The sequence below is a fragment of the Oncorhynchus mykiss genome, chromosome 19 (genome assembly GCF_057628025.1).
Source record: "Oncorhynchus mykiss isolate SJ-2025 chromosome 19, ASM5762802v1, whole genome shotgun sequence".
Taxonomy (NCBI): Eukaryota; Metazoa; Chordata; class Actinopteri; order Salmoniformes; family Salmonidae; genus Oncorhynchus; species Oncorhynchus mykiss.
In genome coordinates, this window is record NC_143040.1 from 38,696,780 (window position 1) to 38,715,733 (window position 18,954).

Consider the following 18,954-nt stretch of genomic DNA (forward strand, 5'->3'; position numbering starts at 1 on the left):
CGGTTTTGGTCGCAGTATCAAACCCCGTTCCTGAGGTGGCGACAAAGTGTGTCCTACTGAAATGTGTTCTCTGTATACTGATACAGTGCAAGGTGACCCAACAGTCATAACCCCACTGGCATGATTGAGATTATCTTTTAGGCCTACTTCTAATATGTACCATTTAGATTAGGCCTACTTCTAGTGTGTAAGATTTAGATTAGGCCTACTTCTAATGTGTAAGATTTAGATTAGGCCTGCTTCTAGTGTGTGTGGTTTAGATGAGGCCTACTTCTAGTGTGTAAGATTGAAGGGTAAAACTGCAGAGATTTTTCACTCCTTACCCTTTGTGTGATAGATCTGTTGGGGAGTATGTCTGTGGGTCAAGGGTTGAAATTTCTGTGTGTGTGTGTGTGAGAGAGAGAGGGCGCTAAGGTTTGTTTGGTTTAAAACCGTGTGTAATATGTGATAACAGAGCGATAATGGCGTCCTTGGTCTGTGCTGTCTAAACCAGCTGGTAAACAGGGAGAGAGGGAGGGCCCTGTAGAGAGCAGCGGAGCGGAAGGTAGTATAGTAGCTAGGTCTGTGCTGATAAATAGCTTAGTTTCTGTCTTCCGCTTAGTGTGTTAGGTTGTTTACATTGGATTGTGGGTAGAGGTTTTCGACATTGGGTTTGGGGGCTGGGGAGGAGTGGTGTGTGATTGTCTAAGAAGCTCATTATTTTTGGTGGAATTGTGTGACTAATTCTTTGCTTGTGTTTAAATGTTTGTTAGTGTAGGGCACGCTAATGTGCATACTATGTTGTGATTTGTCTGAGTGACAGCATTCCTGTACCATACTAACCTTTCCTCCCTTCCTGTTCTTCAGGTGTCCCCCTCTCCTGGAATCCCAACATCTGTTGAGTCATCAGTAGTGAGTCAGGGTGTCATGGCCACCGGGCCCAGGACACGCAGAGATCACCCCTCATAGTGCTTCCCCCAGCCAGCCACCTGCAGACACACACACACACACACAGGAGGAGGCACAGGGGTGGCAATGATGACCACATCGCATATGAACGGTCATGTGACTGAGTCAGACGGCGGAGGAAGTGGAGGAGGCGAGTCGAACCAGGAGGAGCCCCAGCAGTGGCACAGGGAGATGGCAGTGGACTGCCCAGGGGACCTGGGTGCTCGTACCCTGCCTGTGCGGCGCTCTGCCCAGCTGGAGAGGATCCGTCAGCACCAGGAGGACCTGAGGAGGAGGAGGGAGGAGGATGGCAGGAACAGACAGGAGCTAGATCTTAATGCTTCCATACGGCTCAAGAAGCTATCTCAGAACCCCAAGGTGGGCATCGATAACCCCACCTTCGACCCCATTGAAGGCCCCGTAGGGCCCATAGGACTTCCACCCAACCTGGGGGCCCCTACTCTACTGGGTGAGTAGGACTGAGTATGACAATACTCTTAACAAAGCCATACAATTTAATAGTGTTCTATTAAGTTGTGATTCTGAACAGAATAGTTATTTGGCCTTAGCCTTGAGCACTAGCAAGGATAAAGTACTAACAAGCAAGTGACTGTCTCTTCCTGAAATCGAATGGTAAAATTTATGCTCTGAAAACAAGGTGAAGAAAGTGCCATTTTGCTTAAGACAATCCTTTCAGATTTATGGGGGTAGGGTCGATTTGGAATTCAGGATAGGCCTCTAGCTTTCCTTCAGACTCTTAACACAAATTCACTTTTCCTGTTCCAGGTAGGCTTATGAATGAGACCAAACACACATACACACAGCAGTCTATAGGCCTGTAGTCAGTGCATTCTTCTTCTAAAGCTCTCTGAGGGAGTCCTACTTCACTCCCACTTAATTCTCTGATGATCGGGAGGCTGGGGTCTGGGAAAGACTGAGCCTGAGGGAGGGAAGTAGGGAGTGAGAGCAGGAAGGAGGTGGTACGTGAGGAGGTGTGTGTGTGTGGTAGCAGCATTCCTCGGGTGGGGGGGTGTTAATTAAAAACTGTTACAAAACATTCTGACCCAGGCTGCAATGGCTGCTCTCTGGCCCTCCATTTTCTGTCATTTATTTTCTTTTGCAGCCCCATCTCCTGTCTTTCAACTGCCCTACCATTCCTCCTGCCAAGTTAATAATGTATTGAAATGATACCTATCATATAGCCTGGTCCTAGCCTAAGAAAACAATATGTAGGACAGAAGGTACTCAGTGAAGTCAATGGCGTGTGACAGTAGATCCTCCATCAGATGAGACGACTAGCCTCCCACTTAGATACTCCCTTTTACACACACGCAAGACCGTCTCCTTATTTTGGTCTTAGTTAGACTGGACAGATATGTCTAAGAGAGGGGTCTGGATTTGAGAGAGCTGGTAAGGTTTAAGAATATGATGATTATTTTGGAGTTGTATCACTGATATAAATGTTCTGTCTTGACCATAATCCCTGTATGAGTTCACTGTAATTCTTTCTTGAATCTGAGCATTTGTCTCTGGCTGTTGTGTAATGTATGGTTGATCTGTCTGTATAGCATGTCTGATTCTCCCCCTTCCCCACTCTCCCTGCATACAGAGTTGGAGGAGCTGCTGATGTCCCTAAAGCAGGTGCAGCACTGCCTGTCTGACGCCCAGAGCCAGGAGGACGTGGAGCTGGTGCTGCAGCTGGTCCAGAAGACTGACTTCCAGAAGGCCTTCAACATCCACAACGCTGTGGCCCAGCACATGAACAGGCCCAGCCCACCCTTCCCACACACAGACCGCGCTCAGGGCCTGGCACAAGAGGTGAGTCCTGCTCTGGAGTCCGTTTGGGGTGTTATGGTTAGCTGATCATAGAGCTGTGCTTACAGAGCTGGCCCAGCAGCACATGAACCGACCCAGCCCGCCCTTCCCCACACACTGCTCTTAGGGCCAGGTCCAGGAGCTGAGACTCAGATGCTGATATCAAGTCAGTTTGCAGTATTACTAGGTCATAGTTGATTGTAGGGCTTGCGAAAGGTAAACTGCTTCTAGATCTGTGCCTACAGATGTTGCCCTGAAGAAAAAATAAAACTGGCTCATGAGGAAAGCGGAAGACTCCGTTAGACACGGATCCGGAGTGTTTTCTTCAACATGGTTAAGGGTAGGATTTGTGGAGGAGTAAGCTGATCCTAGGATCTGTTGCCTGTGGGCAACATCTACCCAGAGCATACTGAGTAGGGCTAGGGAAGAGGATGTAGGCTGAGGGTCCAATAATACAGAATAATTCTCCTGTATACCTGTAATCAACCCCTCCACTGGTCTTAGACCCATTTCAGACTGCGTGGGAACTAGAATAGAAGGAAATGGGAGGGGGACATCAAACTTGATCTGAAGCCAAGCTAACAGGCCAAAAAGTGAGGACTGAGGAGGGTCTGTGTGACACAATGACAGGAATACGCACACTAAGGCAGGCACATAAACACACACACACACTGAAACACACACAAGCGATCAAGTACGACTTGTAGGAGTTGTGGAAAATGTTGCTGAAATTAGGTAGCCGACTAGCCTTGAAGTTGAAGTTCAGCAGAGTTTGTGCAGTGTAAGAAGTTTTTAATGGGCAAGAAACCACATCAAAGTACCACATGACTTTTTGAATGTTTTGTCCACTAATGGCACTTGATTGAGGAGAGCGCCTCGTTGCCTGGAATCGCTGTAGTGTGAAGAAGTGTTAATGAGACTCAATAATAAACTTGTTTATTGTTGTTTTCCTGTTCTCTCATTCTGCCCCAGCAGCACAGAACAGCTCTTGTACTCAAGCACCATCATTAGAGCCCAGACGTAGAACTGAAACTCACTGACCTGGACAAGACAGGACACTCACAATAGGGCGTTTCTGTCTCACTGAGGCTGCTGCCTGCACCATTATAGACTCTCTGACACCAGCCAGAGCCACCACCGTTTTTTTCATTAGGCACCAAACGGGAGAAAATGGGCTTAAATGGGGTCGGAATACCAGAATTTGCCCCGTGTGTGTGTGTGTATGCATGTGGACGGAATACATTGTCCTATAATATACATACCTTTCCCATGCCAAATGATCCCTATTCCAAGATCAACTTGGGCCTTTTTTAAACAGCAACGGTAGAGGTGTTTCAGCCTTGAATGTTGTGCCCTTAGTATGTAGGGAGTTTTCTATTGGCCAGCCCTTATGTGGACCATGTCACTATTGTGTACCTTATGGTAGAGTCACAACCACCAATGGGCGAACTCTTCCCGGTTCACGCTGGGTTCATATAGCCAAAATAAAGCATCCCGGTGGTCAAGAAAAATCTCTAAAGTTGTCCCAGGTGAGGCAGGCAGCATGCGAGGGAGAGGCAACTGCTCCAGCGCCTTGCCTTACCTAGTCAGTCTGGAATACTACCACAACAGCATAGTGGGATTAGCCTAGGTCTGGAGGAGACCACTTAAGTGAGGAGGGTTTTTATTTTCCCCCATTGGGCCACCATGGTGTAACCCCACCTCAATAAACTTAGTGTCAGACCCCCCCTGCCTTGACTGCATTAACCTGGTCCCAGTGACGTCAGCTCCAGAGCGATTCTGGTTTGACTGACTGCACTCAAACTGGGTCGTGTTCATAAGGCACCAATTAGAAGAAAATGTATTGAAACATGGAAGGACTATCTGGACTTTTCAATGCAAAACGTTTTCAAATGTGTTCTGTTGCGTGCCCTAATGAACACAACCAAAGCTGAACCCGGGCCCGAGGCCGTCTTACTGCTTACTCTAACATGGTCTGCTGCTGGGGCAGTTCTAAAGCACCCCACAACCAAAAAGTTAAATCCAGTCAACACTATTTTAACACAAACCCCATGTATGCCATCTAGTTTGGTGAACAAAAGCATTGCAGCTGTTGAATCAAGGTGGGAAGAATCGTGACAGATTGTCCGACCTTCCTGTGTAGATGCTGCTGTCCTCTGTTTTGGTCAGTTTCTTTGATCTGAGAGAACGGGTGTAAATCATCAGATGTGTTTTCAAGTTGGTGTGTCCCATCCCTGCTCCTATACTTATACTTCCTGTGTTCTGGTGTGTCCTCCAGGTACAGTCTATGGTTTATAACAGCCAACACAAGGAGGGCTTGGAGCTCAACACCCTGCTCTCTTCCCCACATGTCCAGGTGAGGCCTCCATCCATTCCTACTCTGTCTATTTCTGTGTCTCAGTTTAACCTGTCTCTCTCTGTGCCACTTTAATGGCGGTGCATCTGGGTGCCAGTATAACCTGTGTCAGGTGTAACGTGCATCTCTGTTTAACCTGTCCCAGTGTAACGTCGGTCTATCTCCCAGTATAACCTTTTATCATCCTGGATCTCAGGGCTGGGGTTCTTCAGGTCAGGACTGTGTTGGTTCAGCTGTGATCAACTATTGGCTACATCTCTTGGCAGAAGCCGGGCCAAAGGCCTGATCTCGCTCTCTTTAACTCTCACACGTGGATGAGTTACCTGATTTCTCTGTCTGGCCCCAACATCTACAACGGTGATGCTGCTCCTCTGAGACACCAGGGCATGTTCAATAGGGAGGGAACGTTTGAAACGGATGAAAAGGGGAAGTGTACTACCTGAATGTTTTGCTACAGTGTGCCCTGTGGAACACAATCCACACAGTAGGATGTTATGGAGTGAGGATATTGGGGGGGGGTTCCCCTGTATTGTTTTGAGGGTTGCCATAGAGGTAGACCTAGTGAGGTAACTAACCAGGCATTTCTCCCCAGGGGCAGATGGAGGGAGTGGAAAATTATTTACCTGCTGTCCCTCAGGGAAAATTATTAAATTAAATTCTGTTACTACTTACTGAAATGAAAGTTTATTTTGTAATGTAATGTTTGTCTTCCTGGATGTCTTCCTTCCACCAAAACTAGAACAGCAGCTCTGGAAGTAATAAGTACAGTACTGTTAGATACAGGTCTCTGTGCGTGTGTGGATGCTTGTGTCCATGCATCTACGTGTCTAAAAGTTAACCCGGTAAGGCTGACAAACCCGATGTCCCCTGTCCCTCCACAGGCAGTGCTTCTGGCCCATGACTGTGTTGCGGAGCAGGAGATGCAGCTGGAGCCCCTGACCCCAGATGACCACTGTGAAACTCTCACCCAGTGGGGAGGGGAGACCGTCAAGATAGTCTGCATCGAGAAGGCTAGGGACATCCCACTGGTGAGAGAGACCCCTATAAAACACACTGTCATGAATCAACATAGGAGTAGATATAGACTCTGTCTGAAGTGTACAAGCTGTTAAAGCCTTGATTCCCTCTGTCTTTTGTTTCCTCAACGTCTTGCCCCGCTCTCTTAAAACTTATTGGAGAAGAGGCTTCAAGGTCCCTCCCTTCGGATCTCCTCCAGTGAGCTTTGAGAGTGTTGCAAGGATTCGAGGACGGGAGGAATCAATAATTTAGCTGCTTGTACACTTTTCAGACAGAGCCAAAATCGCTCTCCTCTACCTAACAAAGTTTAAACCCTCCTGTATCTGCACAGTCACTAACCTCTGTTCTCCACTGTCTGTGTGGCAGGGAGCGACGGTGCGTAACGACATGGACAGCGTGATAATAAGCCGCATAGTGAAGGGTGGGGCGGCGGAGCGCAGCGGGCTGCTCCATGAAGGAGACGAGGTTCTGGAGATCAACGGAGTGGAGATCCGAGGGAAGGACGTCAACGAGGTCTTCGACATCCTGGCCGACATGCACGGCAACCTGACCTTCATCCTCATCCCCAGCCCACAGACCAAACCCCCGCCCATCAAGGAGACTGTGGTAAGTACAGACGCACCTTCATCCAAGAACCCCCCTCACCTCTCCTCTCAGCCCCTGGGCTGGGATGTCTATCTGAAGCAATCACACTGTTCCAGGCTCAGTGGGTTGCAGACAGGGTTGGGTAGGTTACTTTCTAAATGTAATCTGTTAGTTGCTAGTTACCTGTCCAAAATTGTAATCTGTTACTTTTAGATTATGTTCCCCTTAAGAGACATTTTAAGAAGGCAAAAATGTATGTTACAAATTGAACGACATCTATTGCAGGATAAATCAATGTTAATGTTTACATAGCTGGCCATATATGGATGTAAAATTTTACTTTATGGGTGGTTATGTAGACTTCTTCTAACCATCACTTTCACTACATATAATCATATGATTAAGTTCTATCAGAATTCCAGTCATTCCAATAAATGTTATACCCCTTGATCTTCAAGAATTGGACTTGGACATATGGAAATATAGATTACCCAAATTGTTTTACCTGAGCATAACCCAGAAATGGATGCAAGGACTGACCATCCATGATATCAAAGTGATTGTTTTAACCGTGTTATGAGGCTATACAGTGTTTGTTTACATTTACAAAGTTTATAATCATTGGAGTAAAACATGTTTATTTTGGGTTCTGGTGGGCTTTGACAGTTGAACTAAGCTTATGAGGCATTTATAAATTATATTCTTCAAGAATCAATGGGATATACCTACTGTTCAAAAGTTTGGGTTCACTTAGAAATGTCCTTATTTTTTTGTCTATTTTTAAAATAACATCAAATTGATCAGAAATACAGTGTAGACATCATTAATGACGTATAGCTTTATGAAATATCTACATAGGAGTACAGAGGCCCATTATCAGCAACCATCACTCCTGTGTTCCAATGGCACGTTGTTAGCTTATCCAAGTTTATAATTTTAAAAGGCTAATTGCAGTTATGTTAGCACAGCTGAAAACTGTCTGATTAAAGAAGCGATAAAACTGGCCTTCTGGAGCATCAGCATTTGTGGGTTCGACTACAGGCTCAAAATGGCCAGAAGCTCGTCAGTCTATTCTTGTTCTGAGAAATGAAGGCTATTCCATGTGAGAAATTGACAAGAAACTGAAGATCTTGTACAGCGCTGTGTATGACTCCCTTCACAGAACAGCGCAAACTGTCTAACCAGAATAGAGAGAGAAGTGGAAGGCCCCGGTGCCCAACTGAGCAAGAGCACAAGTATATTAGTGTCTAGTTTGAGAAACAGACACCTCACAAGTCTTCAACTGGCAGCTTCATTAAATAGTACCCACAAAACACCAGTCTCAACGTCAACAGTGAAGACGCAACTCCAGGATGCTGGCCTTCTAGGCAGAGTTCCTCTGTTTAGTGTCTGTGCTCTTTTGCCCATCTTAATCTTTTCTTTTTATTGGCCAGTCTAAGATATGGCTTTTTCTTTGCAACTCTGCCTAGAAGGCCGGAGTCGCCTCTTCACAGTTGACATTGAGACTGGTGTTTTGCAGGTACTATTTAATGAAGCTGCCAGTTGAGGACTTGTGAGGTGCCTGTTTCTTAAAAACTAGACACTCTAATATACTTGTGCTCTTGCTCAGTTGTGCACCGGGGCCTCCCACTCTTTCTATTCTGGTTAGAGCCAGTTTCGCTGATGGTTGCTGATAATGGACCTCTGTACGCCTATGTAGATATTCCATTCCAAATCAGCCGTTTCCAGCTACAATAGTCATTTACAACATTAACAATGTCAACACTGTATTTCTGATCATTTTGGTGTTATTTTAATGGACAAAAAATGTGCTTTCTTTCAAATACAAGAAGATTTCTAAGTGACCCCAAACTTTTGAAGAGTTGTGTGTGAACTTGTTTTCCTCCAGTGTTTGTAAACATTGTAGATGTAAACAAACATTGTATAGCCTCATAACATGGTTAAAACAATGCGTGTCCCCAAAAATGGATGTAGCACCTACAGCACCCCTTTTTTAATCCTATCAAAAGTGTGCGAGTTTGAGCATGTGTCTGTTAGGCCTATGGATTCTTTCTTTTTTTTATTAGCATTAATTAGATTGAGCAATAAAAGCCCCACTTTTATTCCATAGGCTTGGATCCGAGCTATGCAGCGGTTGCAAGAGTGCATTTTTCACTGGCTGTCCACTGGTTTCAAGAATAATGATTGATAGGCAGCTTAAACTTCTTGAATTCAACCATTATTGGGTTCAAATACACATAGATTTGTGAACAGCCATCCACAACAACCACAATCCGTAAAGTGCAAATAGCTAAATGAGAGAGCAGCAGTGTGATTCACATCAATGCGCTATGTAGATATCAATAATAAGTGATATCCGTATCACGGATATCGGGGATCGCTGTCGGCCTTACCTCCTAGCATTTATTAAAGTTGGATGATCTTTGGATGCCGACAGCAGCCACACCATTTGAAGACATAGCTTGGCCTGTAGCCTACAAAAGCCCATTCCTGCTCTTTTCCCATGATCCATCAAACACATTTGGTGTGTCACCATAGTGGTCTCTGATTTGTGGTCAGACTAGCTCCGCTGTAACAAACTTAAACTCGCACATTTTTTTCAATGCTGATTTGAATGTCATTGAGAACAGAAGTGTGCAACGTAACGGATTACAGTTACCGTTTTCTTTTTTTAATCCATTACAAATAACGAATTACACGCAATCCGTTACTCCCCAACCCTGGTTGCAGAGCATGATGCTGGCCCATGGCCAATGTTGGTTTGATTCCTGCATGCATCACCATTATGAACAGTCAATTGTTTTGGAGCCTCTGCAACATGACCATATTTACAAATATGAATCCTTTTTAATTCTATAATATACAGTGCGAGCTACTAGAAAACCAAGGTCATGTTTTGTTTCCTCTATTCCACCAGGTCCATGTGAAAGCTCACTTCGACTACGACCCGTCTGATGACCCGTACGTGCCGTGCAGAGAGCTGGGCCTGTGCTTCCAGAAAGGAGACATCCTTCACATCATCAGCCAGGACGACCCCAACTGGTGGCAGGCCTACAGGGATGGAGACGAGGACAACCAGCCCCTGGCCGGGCTAGTACCAGGTACACTACCTCACAATAGGGCTCAACAACAGTGGGCAAGTGCCAGGTTATATATGCAGATTATCAGACCTCACAATGCCTGGAGAAGTGTTAACCATCTCTCCCTCTCTGTAAATGCAGGCAAGAGCTTCCAGCAGCAGAGGGAGGCCATGAAGCAGACCATAGAAGAGGATAAAGAGCCTGAGAAGTCGGGAAAGTTGTGGTGTGCTAAGAAGAACAAGAAGAAGAGGAAGAAGCTCCTTTACAACTCCAAGCAGAACGACGGTAAGGCCAGACCAGCAGTGAGGGCTGTAGCAGAGATGTGGGAAGGCTGGTGTAGAACGACCCGGCCCGTATTCCCACATCGTCTGAGTAAGAGTTTTTTGGTTCTGGAATGTTTAGACTTTGCTTGTTTTAATGGACTTTCCCCACACACTTTCCTTGTCATCACACTATTGATTGTTACTCGTATTTCATATCCCAGGGTTACAGAAGGAGATCACAGATTTTAGCCAGCGTTCGCCTAGAGACAATGTACTGTGAAAGTGAACATTATTACTTTATGGGCTGTAGTTGGCATGACCCCAATATATAGTAGAAGAAATGACAAGTACAGGGGAGTTTGTGACAGAAATTATTCACAACCCTTGACTTTTTCCACATTTTGTTGTTACAACCTCAATTTAAAATGGATTCAATTTAGATTTTTTGTCACTGGCCTACACAATACCCCATAATGTCAAAGTGGAATGATGTTTTTTGAAATTTTCACAAATTAATTAAAAACGAAAAGCTGAAACGTCTTGCGAGAATAAGTATTCAACCCCTTTGTTATCGCAAGCGTAAATAAGTTTGGGAGATAAAATTTGCTTTACAAATCGCATAAGTTGCATGGACTCACTCTGTGTGCAATAATGGTGTTTAACATGACTACCTCATCTCTGTACCCCACACATACAATTATTTGTAACGTCCCTCAGTCGAACAGTGAATTTCAACCACAGATTCAACCACAAAGACCAGTGAGGTTTTCCAATGCCTCGCAAAGAAGGGCACCTATTGGTAGATAGTCAACATCTGCTTTTTAAAATTTTTACCTATCACTTTGAGCATGGTGAAGTTATTATTACACTTTGAATGGTGAATCAATACACCCAGTCATTACAAAGATACAGGTATCCTTCCTAACTCAGTTGCCGGAGAGGAAGGAAACCGCTCGGGGAATTCACCATGAGGTCAATGGTTACATTAAAACAGTTTAATAGCTGTGATAAGAGAACTGAGGATGGATCAACAACATTGTAGTTACTCCACAATACTAACCTAATTGATGAGTGAAAAGGAAGCAGAATAAAAATATTCCAAAACATGCATCCTGTTTGCAACAAGGCACTAAAGTAATACTGCAAATTAACAATTGACTTTAAATCATGAATACAAAGTGTTTGGGGCAAATCCAATACAGCACATTACTGAATACCACTCTCCATATTTTCAAGGATAGTCGTGGCTCCATGTTATATATTCTTTTTAAAAACATTTTTTATCCTAAACTCAGCAAAAAAAGAAACTCACGCTGTCAAGTGCATTTATTTTCAGCAAACTTCACATGTGTAAATACTTGTATGAACATAACAAGATTCAACAACTGAGACATAAACTGAACAAGTTCCATAGACATGTGACTAACAGAAATTGAATAATGTGTCCCTGAACAAAGGGGGGGGGGGGGGTCAAAATCAAAAGTAACTGTCAGTATCTGATGTGGCCACCAACCAGCTGCATTAAGTACTGCAGTGCATCTCCTCATGGACTGCACCAGATTTGCCAGTTCTTGCTGTGAGATGTTACCCCACTCTTCCACCAAGGCACCTGCAAGTTCCTGGACATTTCTTGGGGGAATGGCCCTAGCCCTCACCCTCCGGTCCCAGACATGCTGGGACTGGAGGATTGAGATCCGGGCTCTTCGCTGGCCATGGCAGAACACCGACATTCCTGTCTTGCAGGAAATCACGCACGTAATGAGCAGTATGGCTGGTGGCATTGTCATGCTGGAGAGTCATGTCAGGATGAGCCTGCAGGAAGGGTACCAAATGAGGGAGGAGGATGTCTTCCCTGTAACGCACAGCGTTGAGATTGCCTGCAATGACAACAAGCTCAGTCCGATGATGCTGTGACACACCGCCCCAGACCACGACGGACCCTCCACCTCCAAATCGATCCCACTCCAGAGTACAGGCCTCGGTGTAACGCTCATTCCTCCGACGATAAACGCGAATCCGACCATCACCCCTGGTGAGACGACAACCGCGACTCGTCAGTGAAGAGCACTTTTTGCCAGTCCTGTCTGGTCCAGCGAGGGTGAGTCTGTGCCCATGGGTGACGTTGTTCCCGTTGATGTCTGGTGAGGACCTGCCTTACAACAGGCCTCCCGCCTCTCTCAGCCTATTGCGGACAGTCTGAGCACTGATGGCGATATTGTGCGTTCGTCTTAGGCGTCTCACAGTACGGACATTGCAATTTATTTCCCTGGCCACATCTGCAGTCCTCATGCCTCCTTGCAGCATACCAAAGGCACATTCACGCAGATGAGCAGAGACCCTGGGCATCTTTCTTTTGGTGTTTTTCAGAGTCAGTAAAATAGCCTCTTTTAGTGTCCTAAGTTTTCATAACTGTGACCTTAATTGCCTACCGTCTGTAAGCTGTTAGTGTCTTAACGACTGTTCCACAGGTGCATGTTCATTAATTGTTTATGGTTCATTGAACAAGCACGGGAAACAGTGTTTAAACCCTTTACAATGAAGATCTGTGAAGTTAATTTGTTAATTTGAAAGACGGGGTCCTGAAAAAGTGACGTTTCTTTTTTGGCTGAGTTTAGAGGAAAATCTGGTTCAGTCTTCATCTACTATTGTCTGGTGGACAGCCTTAACCTTTCAGCTGGACAATAACCTTAAACACAAGGCCAAATCTACACTGGAGTTGCTTACCATGAAGACTGTTCCTCTAAAGAGGGGCGGAGTTAGATTTTCAAGTAGTTTTAAGTTAAAACTATGGCAAGACCTGAAAATGGTTGTCTAGCAATGATCAACAACCAATTTGTTGTACCTATGTACATGAGATATTTCTATATTTAATTTTCTATAAATTAACGAACATTTCTAAAAATGATTTCACTTTGTCATTATGGGGTATTGTGTGTAGATGGGTAATCCATTTTGAATTCAGGCTGTAACATCAAAATATGTCATTAGTTAAGGTTAAGGTAATACTTTCTGAAGGCACTGTATGTCGACGTTTCAGTTAAAGGTCTTTCTCAGTCTCCAAGTCTCTCTCGAGCCAACGATATGAATGCTGTTTGATATGAAACTAAAACCGTCTGTCTCTCTGCTCCTCCCCAGACTATGACAATGAGGAGATCCTGACCTATGAGGAGATGGCGCTCTACCACCAGCCAGCCAATCGCAAGCGGCCCATTGCTCTGATTGGTCCTCCCAACTGTGGGCAGAACGAGCTAAGACAGAGACTGCTGTCCAGCGAGCCAGACAGATTTGGAGGAGCTGTCCCACGTAAGTGTGTTTGTGTGAATTCCTGTGTGCATTTTCAAGGGTTAACTTTCCCTTTGAACTGCACACCTCGGTGCTTAGTATTACTCAAGACATATAGAATTTGGTTAATGAGATTTGTCATTTTTGTTAATTCCAGAAATGTTTAATGGTTTTGCGGCCGTTGTCTGTTCCCCTGTCCTGATCATTTTTTTTTTTTACAAAAGCAATACAAATGTTGATAAAAGTGGGTTTATTCCAGACACGACACGCAACAGGCGTGATGTGGAGGTGAGTGGGAGGGACTACCACTTCGTCTCTCGTCAGGCCTTTGACATGGACGCCACCGCGGGGAAGTTCATCGAGTCGGGAGACTTTGAGAAGAACCTGTACGGAACCAGTACCGACTCTGTCCGTCAACTCATCAACACGGGCAAGATCTGTCTGCTCTGTTTGCACACACAGGTGAGGACGGGGGGGAGTAGAGAGACGGAGGGAGGGGGAGAGGGGTCAAAGGCCTGTCTTCTGTGTCTGCACACCCAGGTGAGGTAAGGAGGGGGAGAGAGGTGAGACCAACAGGGAGAGGATAAAGGCGTCTGCATGCTTCCCAGCCGAAACAGTTCGGACTAGTTGTTCAGGCACACAAAATATTTTCTTGAGGAAGCAGGGAAATCGGCAGCCGCAGTCCACGCCCCTTCATCGGTGATTGGTCAACAGTAGGGATTCATCAATACCTTAAATTGTTTCTGACTATTTAGAGGAAGTGTGTACCTGCTACGGTATCTCAAAATGGACAAGTGGTACTATTGCTGCTTTTTTTTCTTTCAAGCGTAGGTCTTTTTAAGGGAGTTTGCGAGCATACACGCTCTAGCCAAACTGAAGCATGCTGATGCCTTAAGAGAGCATAACATGTCTGTTGCTGCTGTCTGACTGTGAATCCCACCCCCCCTCTTTCTCTCCCCCTTCTTTCTCTCTCCCCCTTCTCTCTTCTTCTTTGTCTCGCTATAGTCGCTGAAGATTCTGCGTAACTCTGATCTGAAGCCTTACATAATCTTCATCGCTCCTCCCTCCCAAGAACGGTTGCGAGCCCTCCTGGCCAAGGAGAGCAAGAACCCAAAGGTAGTCATTTTAACACATCACAATCTGTTTTCTCATCTTTTTTTAGTAAGGTTTATCTAATAAGCCTTAGTAAAGTTAACTCACTTGACATCAAGCTAATGTAGGGAAACATGCTCTGTGTTCCATCTCTTATCTCCTAACCTTTCTCTACCTAAGCCGGAGGAGCTGCGAGACATCATTGAGAAGGCCCGTGAGATGGAGCAGAACTTTGGCCACCTGTTTGACGCAGCCATCGTGAACACAGACCAGGACAAGGCATATCAGGAGCTGCTGAGGCTCATCAACAAACTGGACACTGAGCCACAGTGGGTCCCCTCCTCCTGGCTACGTTGAAGGAGCAATATAATACAGACACAACACTAACCTGACACAGCACTCACTGGTTCAATGAAGAGCTTGAGTTACCCTGGATCATGGACATTAGTTGCCCAGGGGGAAGACAATTATTAGCTGAAAATTAGCCTTGACTCCATTCTCCAACCAGAATCACAGTATGAGACTAGTAGAAGATCCTCAATCAACACTCAAGCTGAAGATGAATAAAACACTTAAAATGCTTATCACTACATGTGATGTTGAACTGAACTGAACTGAGCCGAGCTCTTCTCTTCCCTTCTGAGACTGCCTGGGGAAATTAATTATTGTCTTATTATTGCTCTGATTATTTGTCCTTTTTTCGTTGCTGGATTTCTCTTCACTAAATTAACTTTTCACATTCCAGAGAAGTATGTAAAGACTTGGCACTTGGTGGCAGAAATCGAATTAGTGCTTCTATTCTGCTTTTGATAACTATTTATAATTGTAAATATATTCTATTTTTAAGAAGCTTTCGATAATAAGAAGAACCCATAGCTTCTATCTATGGCAGGGATGGGCAACTTTGATAGGAGTTGGGGCCACAAAAAAATCTCAACTCATCATGAGGGGCTGCAGTGGCTTGCAGGTCTGCGTACCCACATCCATACCCAGACATGGTCAGAGCTTGCCTTTTGGGGGCTCTAAGTGAAATGTTGTTGGGCCCCCCACCCCACTTTGCGAGCATAAAATGTCTTTGGGGGAAGGGGGCAGTGAATGACTCCTACACAAAACTATAGACACACACACTGGTTGTTGTACCCTTGCTGTTTCCTTGACCCCGTGTGTGAGGTCGGGTGTGTGTGTTTTGTTCAGTAATGTATCATCACGGATGTGATTTGCTCACCTAATGAAACCATCTGTGAGGTGATAACATCCCGGTGTAGGACTATGGGTCCTGATCAGTTATTTACTATATAGGGAATAGGGTGCCATTTGGGACGCAGTCATGATCTCTGCATCTGGCCTCTATCCTCTAAACTAGAGCAGCCCTGCTTTCAAATACTATTTGGATCATTGAAAATAGAATTGTTCGAGAACGGTAATCCCTATCCAAACTGTCTCTCCAGGTCGGCAAAAAGCAAAACCTTAAAAGTATTTGAACGATTTAAAATGCTATTTGAACCCTGGTCTGCACTAGAGCACAGTATAATGCTGGAGGTTCATCTGAATGTTGTTTTGACACCACATTAATTAGACAATCTGATTTGAGAGATGGTGAAGAGCCACTTTCTCCTACTTACCTTATACTCTTTTCACACTATCATGCCAACCGAAACTGGAGTGTGCTGGCTCTGATATTTTCACATTTTCCTTTCCAGGAACTATGGTGGATCGTAACCAGGTCAGTGCAGTAAAGCTTGGCTCAGTAGTGTGAAAAGGGTACTGGAGGATAAACCAGTCCTAACACACTACACCCCTTACCTCTACCCAAGCACTACGAGTCATCGCTAAATAGAAAACTGTCCTGTCCCGAATCACAGGATTTAAACCAACAGTGATGATATTGAAGAAAGATTATTAGAGGTGTTTAAAAGTTATGACACTAAAATCTTGAGGGGTAACTTTATGTCTTCATTTTCTTGATCTCAGTATTCAACATGCACACTTCCTGTGCTAATCTGTAGGATTGTGACCATAGAAATTGAATTATATTTCTACAAGTGTAACCAGCAGTATTCTATTCATGGAAAACACTAAGGAACATCTGAGCACCGCTGTCTGTGGGATTCTCTTAATAATCAATACTTCATAAATGCTTTGTTTGAAATCAATGCATTTTATAATTCACTTAAATGCATTATAACCTATCCAACTATGCTGTATTTTAATCCAGTAGTATTCACCACATGTGACATCTTAAATGTGTGATTTTATTATTTGTCAGTGATTTTTCAAAGCTGTTATTGAAATTTTGTTCTACTTTTTGATATGGGTCTGAAATTAACTCGACCGAACCGAAAAATAGTTGTTTTTGTTTTTGCATCTGGTGTTTATGATCATAGGTTTCAGCTCACCCTTGATTATAATATGCTGACTTTGTGTGATTGTCTTCGTGTGTGTGTGTGTGCACAGAGACAGGACTGTCACTGTAATGCAGGCAAGTATTATCTCTAGTAGACAATGGGAAATAGTTTTGCAAAGACCATTTCACATTTTTTTATTTTTGGTTATTGATGATAATCATGGTGTATCTAGATACTTAACATTTGATATATTTGTAATGTTAAAGATAGATTTAAGTACAGAGTAATGCACCTGTGAATGATGACTCGAACGCCTATCCATCCCTCCGTTTTGGATCAAACTCCAGGAACCGCTCAGTGCTAGCCTGATCCCAGATCTGTGTGTTTTACGCAGCTCCTCTGGCGATTTGTCATGTTTCCCATAGATGTTAGCTACATAGGGCCGTATTTAGTTTCTCAGAGTAGAAGTGCTGATTTAGGATCAGGTCATCCCTATTCATTGTTATTATTATCAAAAGGGGGGAAATTATCTTAGATCAGCACTCCTATTCTGAGAATGGTGGCCATTCAGATCTGGGACCAGTCTAGTTCAGAATGTCTATCCCTTTTTAGTATACACAGTACACACCTTGTGTAGGTTTGAGCCGTTAACTGGGAAGTAGAACTAATGAATGTAAAGTTGCTGTATTATTAAAAATCACTTTCTTTAGATCTGTTTTTGTATGAATTATTCAAGTGGATTAAATACCAAATTGATAGAAGTAGAGGTGGGTTATTTTATTTATTCAGCACTGTTTAAAGAGCTGCTGTAGAAATTATAGGAATGTATGATGATGCCAAGAGGTCAGACTACAGAGATTGTGGGGTCAGAGTTGATTGACACTAAAATATAGATAAGATAACGGAACTTGAGTGAGATTGAAACCTTTTTCATTGTATGATAATGTCCTCCTTTAAAAGATCTGACAGGGGTATTAAAACATTTGGCACATTAATTTGAATCTCAAAGCAAGGTGGAGCCATTAAACTTAAATTACTTTTCTTGAACTAAGGCCAGTCTCCTCAGACTTGGCGGCAGCATCAAGCGTAGTCAACAGCCACTCCCTTAGGGGGAAGAGTATGAGGTATGCACTAATTTCTATGCCATGTAATATGTAAGTGGTCAACTCAACACAGAAGTGTACAAACATTCCATTCCATGTGCTTTCCATGACATAGACTGACCCGGTGAATCCAAGTGAAAGCTATGATCCCTTATTGATGTCACTTTTTAAATCCACATTAATCAGTGTAGATGAAGTGGAGTAGATGGGTTAAAGAAGGATTTTTAAGCCTTGAGACAATTGAGGAACACTTTCGACACCTTGTAGAGTCTATGCCCTGGCAAATTGAGGGCAAAGCGGGGGTGCAAGTGCAACTCAAAAAATGTTATTTGTCACATGCGCCGAATACACCTTACAGTGAAATGCTTACTTACAAGGCCTTAACTGACAATGCACTTCAAGCAATAGTTTAAAATATTTACTAAATAAATGAAATATTAAAATAATATATACAGGGGGTACAGGTTAGTCAAGGTAATTTGTACATGGGGTAAAGTGACTGCATAGATAATAAATGGTGAGTGGCAGCAGTATAAAAACAAAGGGGCGGTGTCAATGTAAGTAGTCCTGGTGGCCATCTGATTAATTGTTCAGCAATCTTATGTATTGGGGGTAGAAGCTGTTAAGGAGCCTTTTGGACCTAGAGTTGGCGTTCCTTTAACAATTCTTGGGTCCTTCCTCTGACATCGCCTAGTATATAGGTTCTGGTTTGCATGAAGCTTGGCCCCAGTAATGTACTGGGCCGAACGCACTACCCTCTGTAGCGCCGATCGGATGGTGAGCAGTTGCTATACCAGGCGGTGATGCAACCGGTCAGGATGCTCTCGATGGTGCAGCTGTAGAACTTTTTGAGAATCTGGGGACCCATGCGAAATCTTTTCAGTCTCCTGGGGGGTAAAATGTGTTGTAGTGCCCTCTTCACAACTGTCTTGGTGTGTTTGGACCATGATAGTTTATTGGTGATGTGGACACCAAGGAACTTAACTCTCGACCCGCTCCAATTCAGGCCCGTCGATGTGAATGGGTGCATGTTCGGCCCTCCTTTTCCTGTAGTCCACAATCAGCTCCTTTGTCTTGCTCACGTTGAGG

At 44.2% G+C, this 18,954-nt stretch overlaps 1 protein-coding gene across 7 annotated transcripts in view; it reads left to right on the forward strand.

The window, feature by feature from the left end:
- Window positions 1–17,471, forward strand: part of LOC110497636 (protein PALS1) — a 49,491-nt gene extending 32,020 nt beyond the window's left edge. For 4 of the 7 annotated variants that reach the window (XM_021573876.3, XM_021573878.3, XM_090210990.1 and 1 more), the window contains 11 exons: window positions 847–1,396; window positions 2,537–2,745; window positions 5,021–5,098; window positions 5,980–6,126; window positions 6,482–6,721; window positions 9,618–9,801; window positions 9,922–10,065; window positions 13,179–13,346; window positions 13,585–13,787; window positions 14,331–14,441; window positions 14,598–17,471. In XM_021573876.3, the coding sequence (XP_021429551.3) occupies window positions 1,015–1,396; window positions 2,537–2,745; window positions 5,021–5,098; window positions 5,980–6,126; window positions 6,482–6,721; window positions 9,618–9,801; window positions 9,922–10,065; window positions 13,179–13,346; window positions 13,585–13,787; window positions 14,331–14,441; window positions 14,598–14,774 (2,043 nt within the window). In that variant the 5' untranslated portion in view covers window positions 847–1,014 and the 3' untranslated portion in view covers window positions 14,775–17,471. Of the gene's footprint in view, window positions 1–580; window positions 714–846; window positions 1,397–2,536; window positions 2,746–5,020; window positions 5,099–5,979; window positions 6,127–6,481; window positions 6,722–9,617; window positions 9,802–9,921; window positions 10,066–13,178; window positions 13,347–13,584; window positions 14,039–14,330; window positions 14,442–14,597 lie in introns of those variants that run through there. The other 3 variants (XR_016488917.1, XR_016488918.1, XM_090210988.1) reach the window with 2 other exon arrangements.
- The last annotated feature ends 1,483 nt before the right edge of the window (window positions 17,472–18,954 follow it).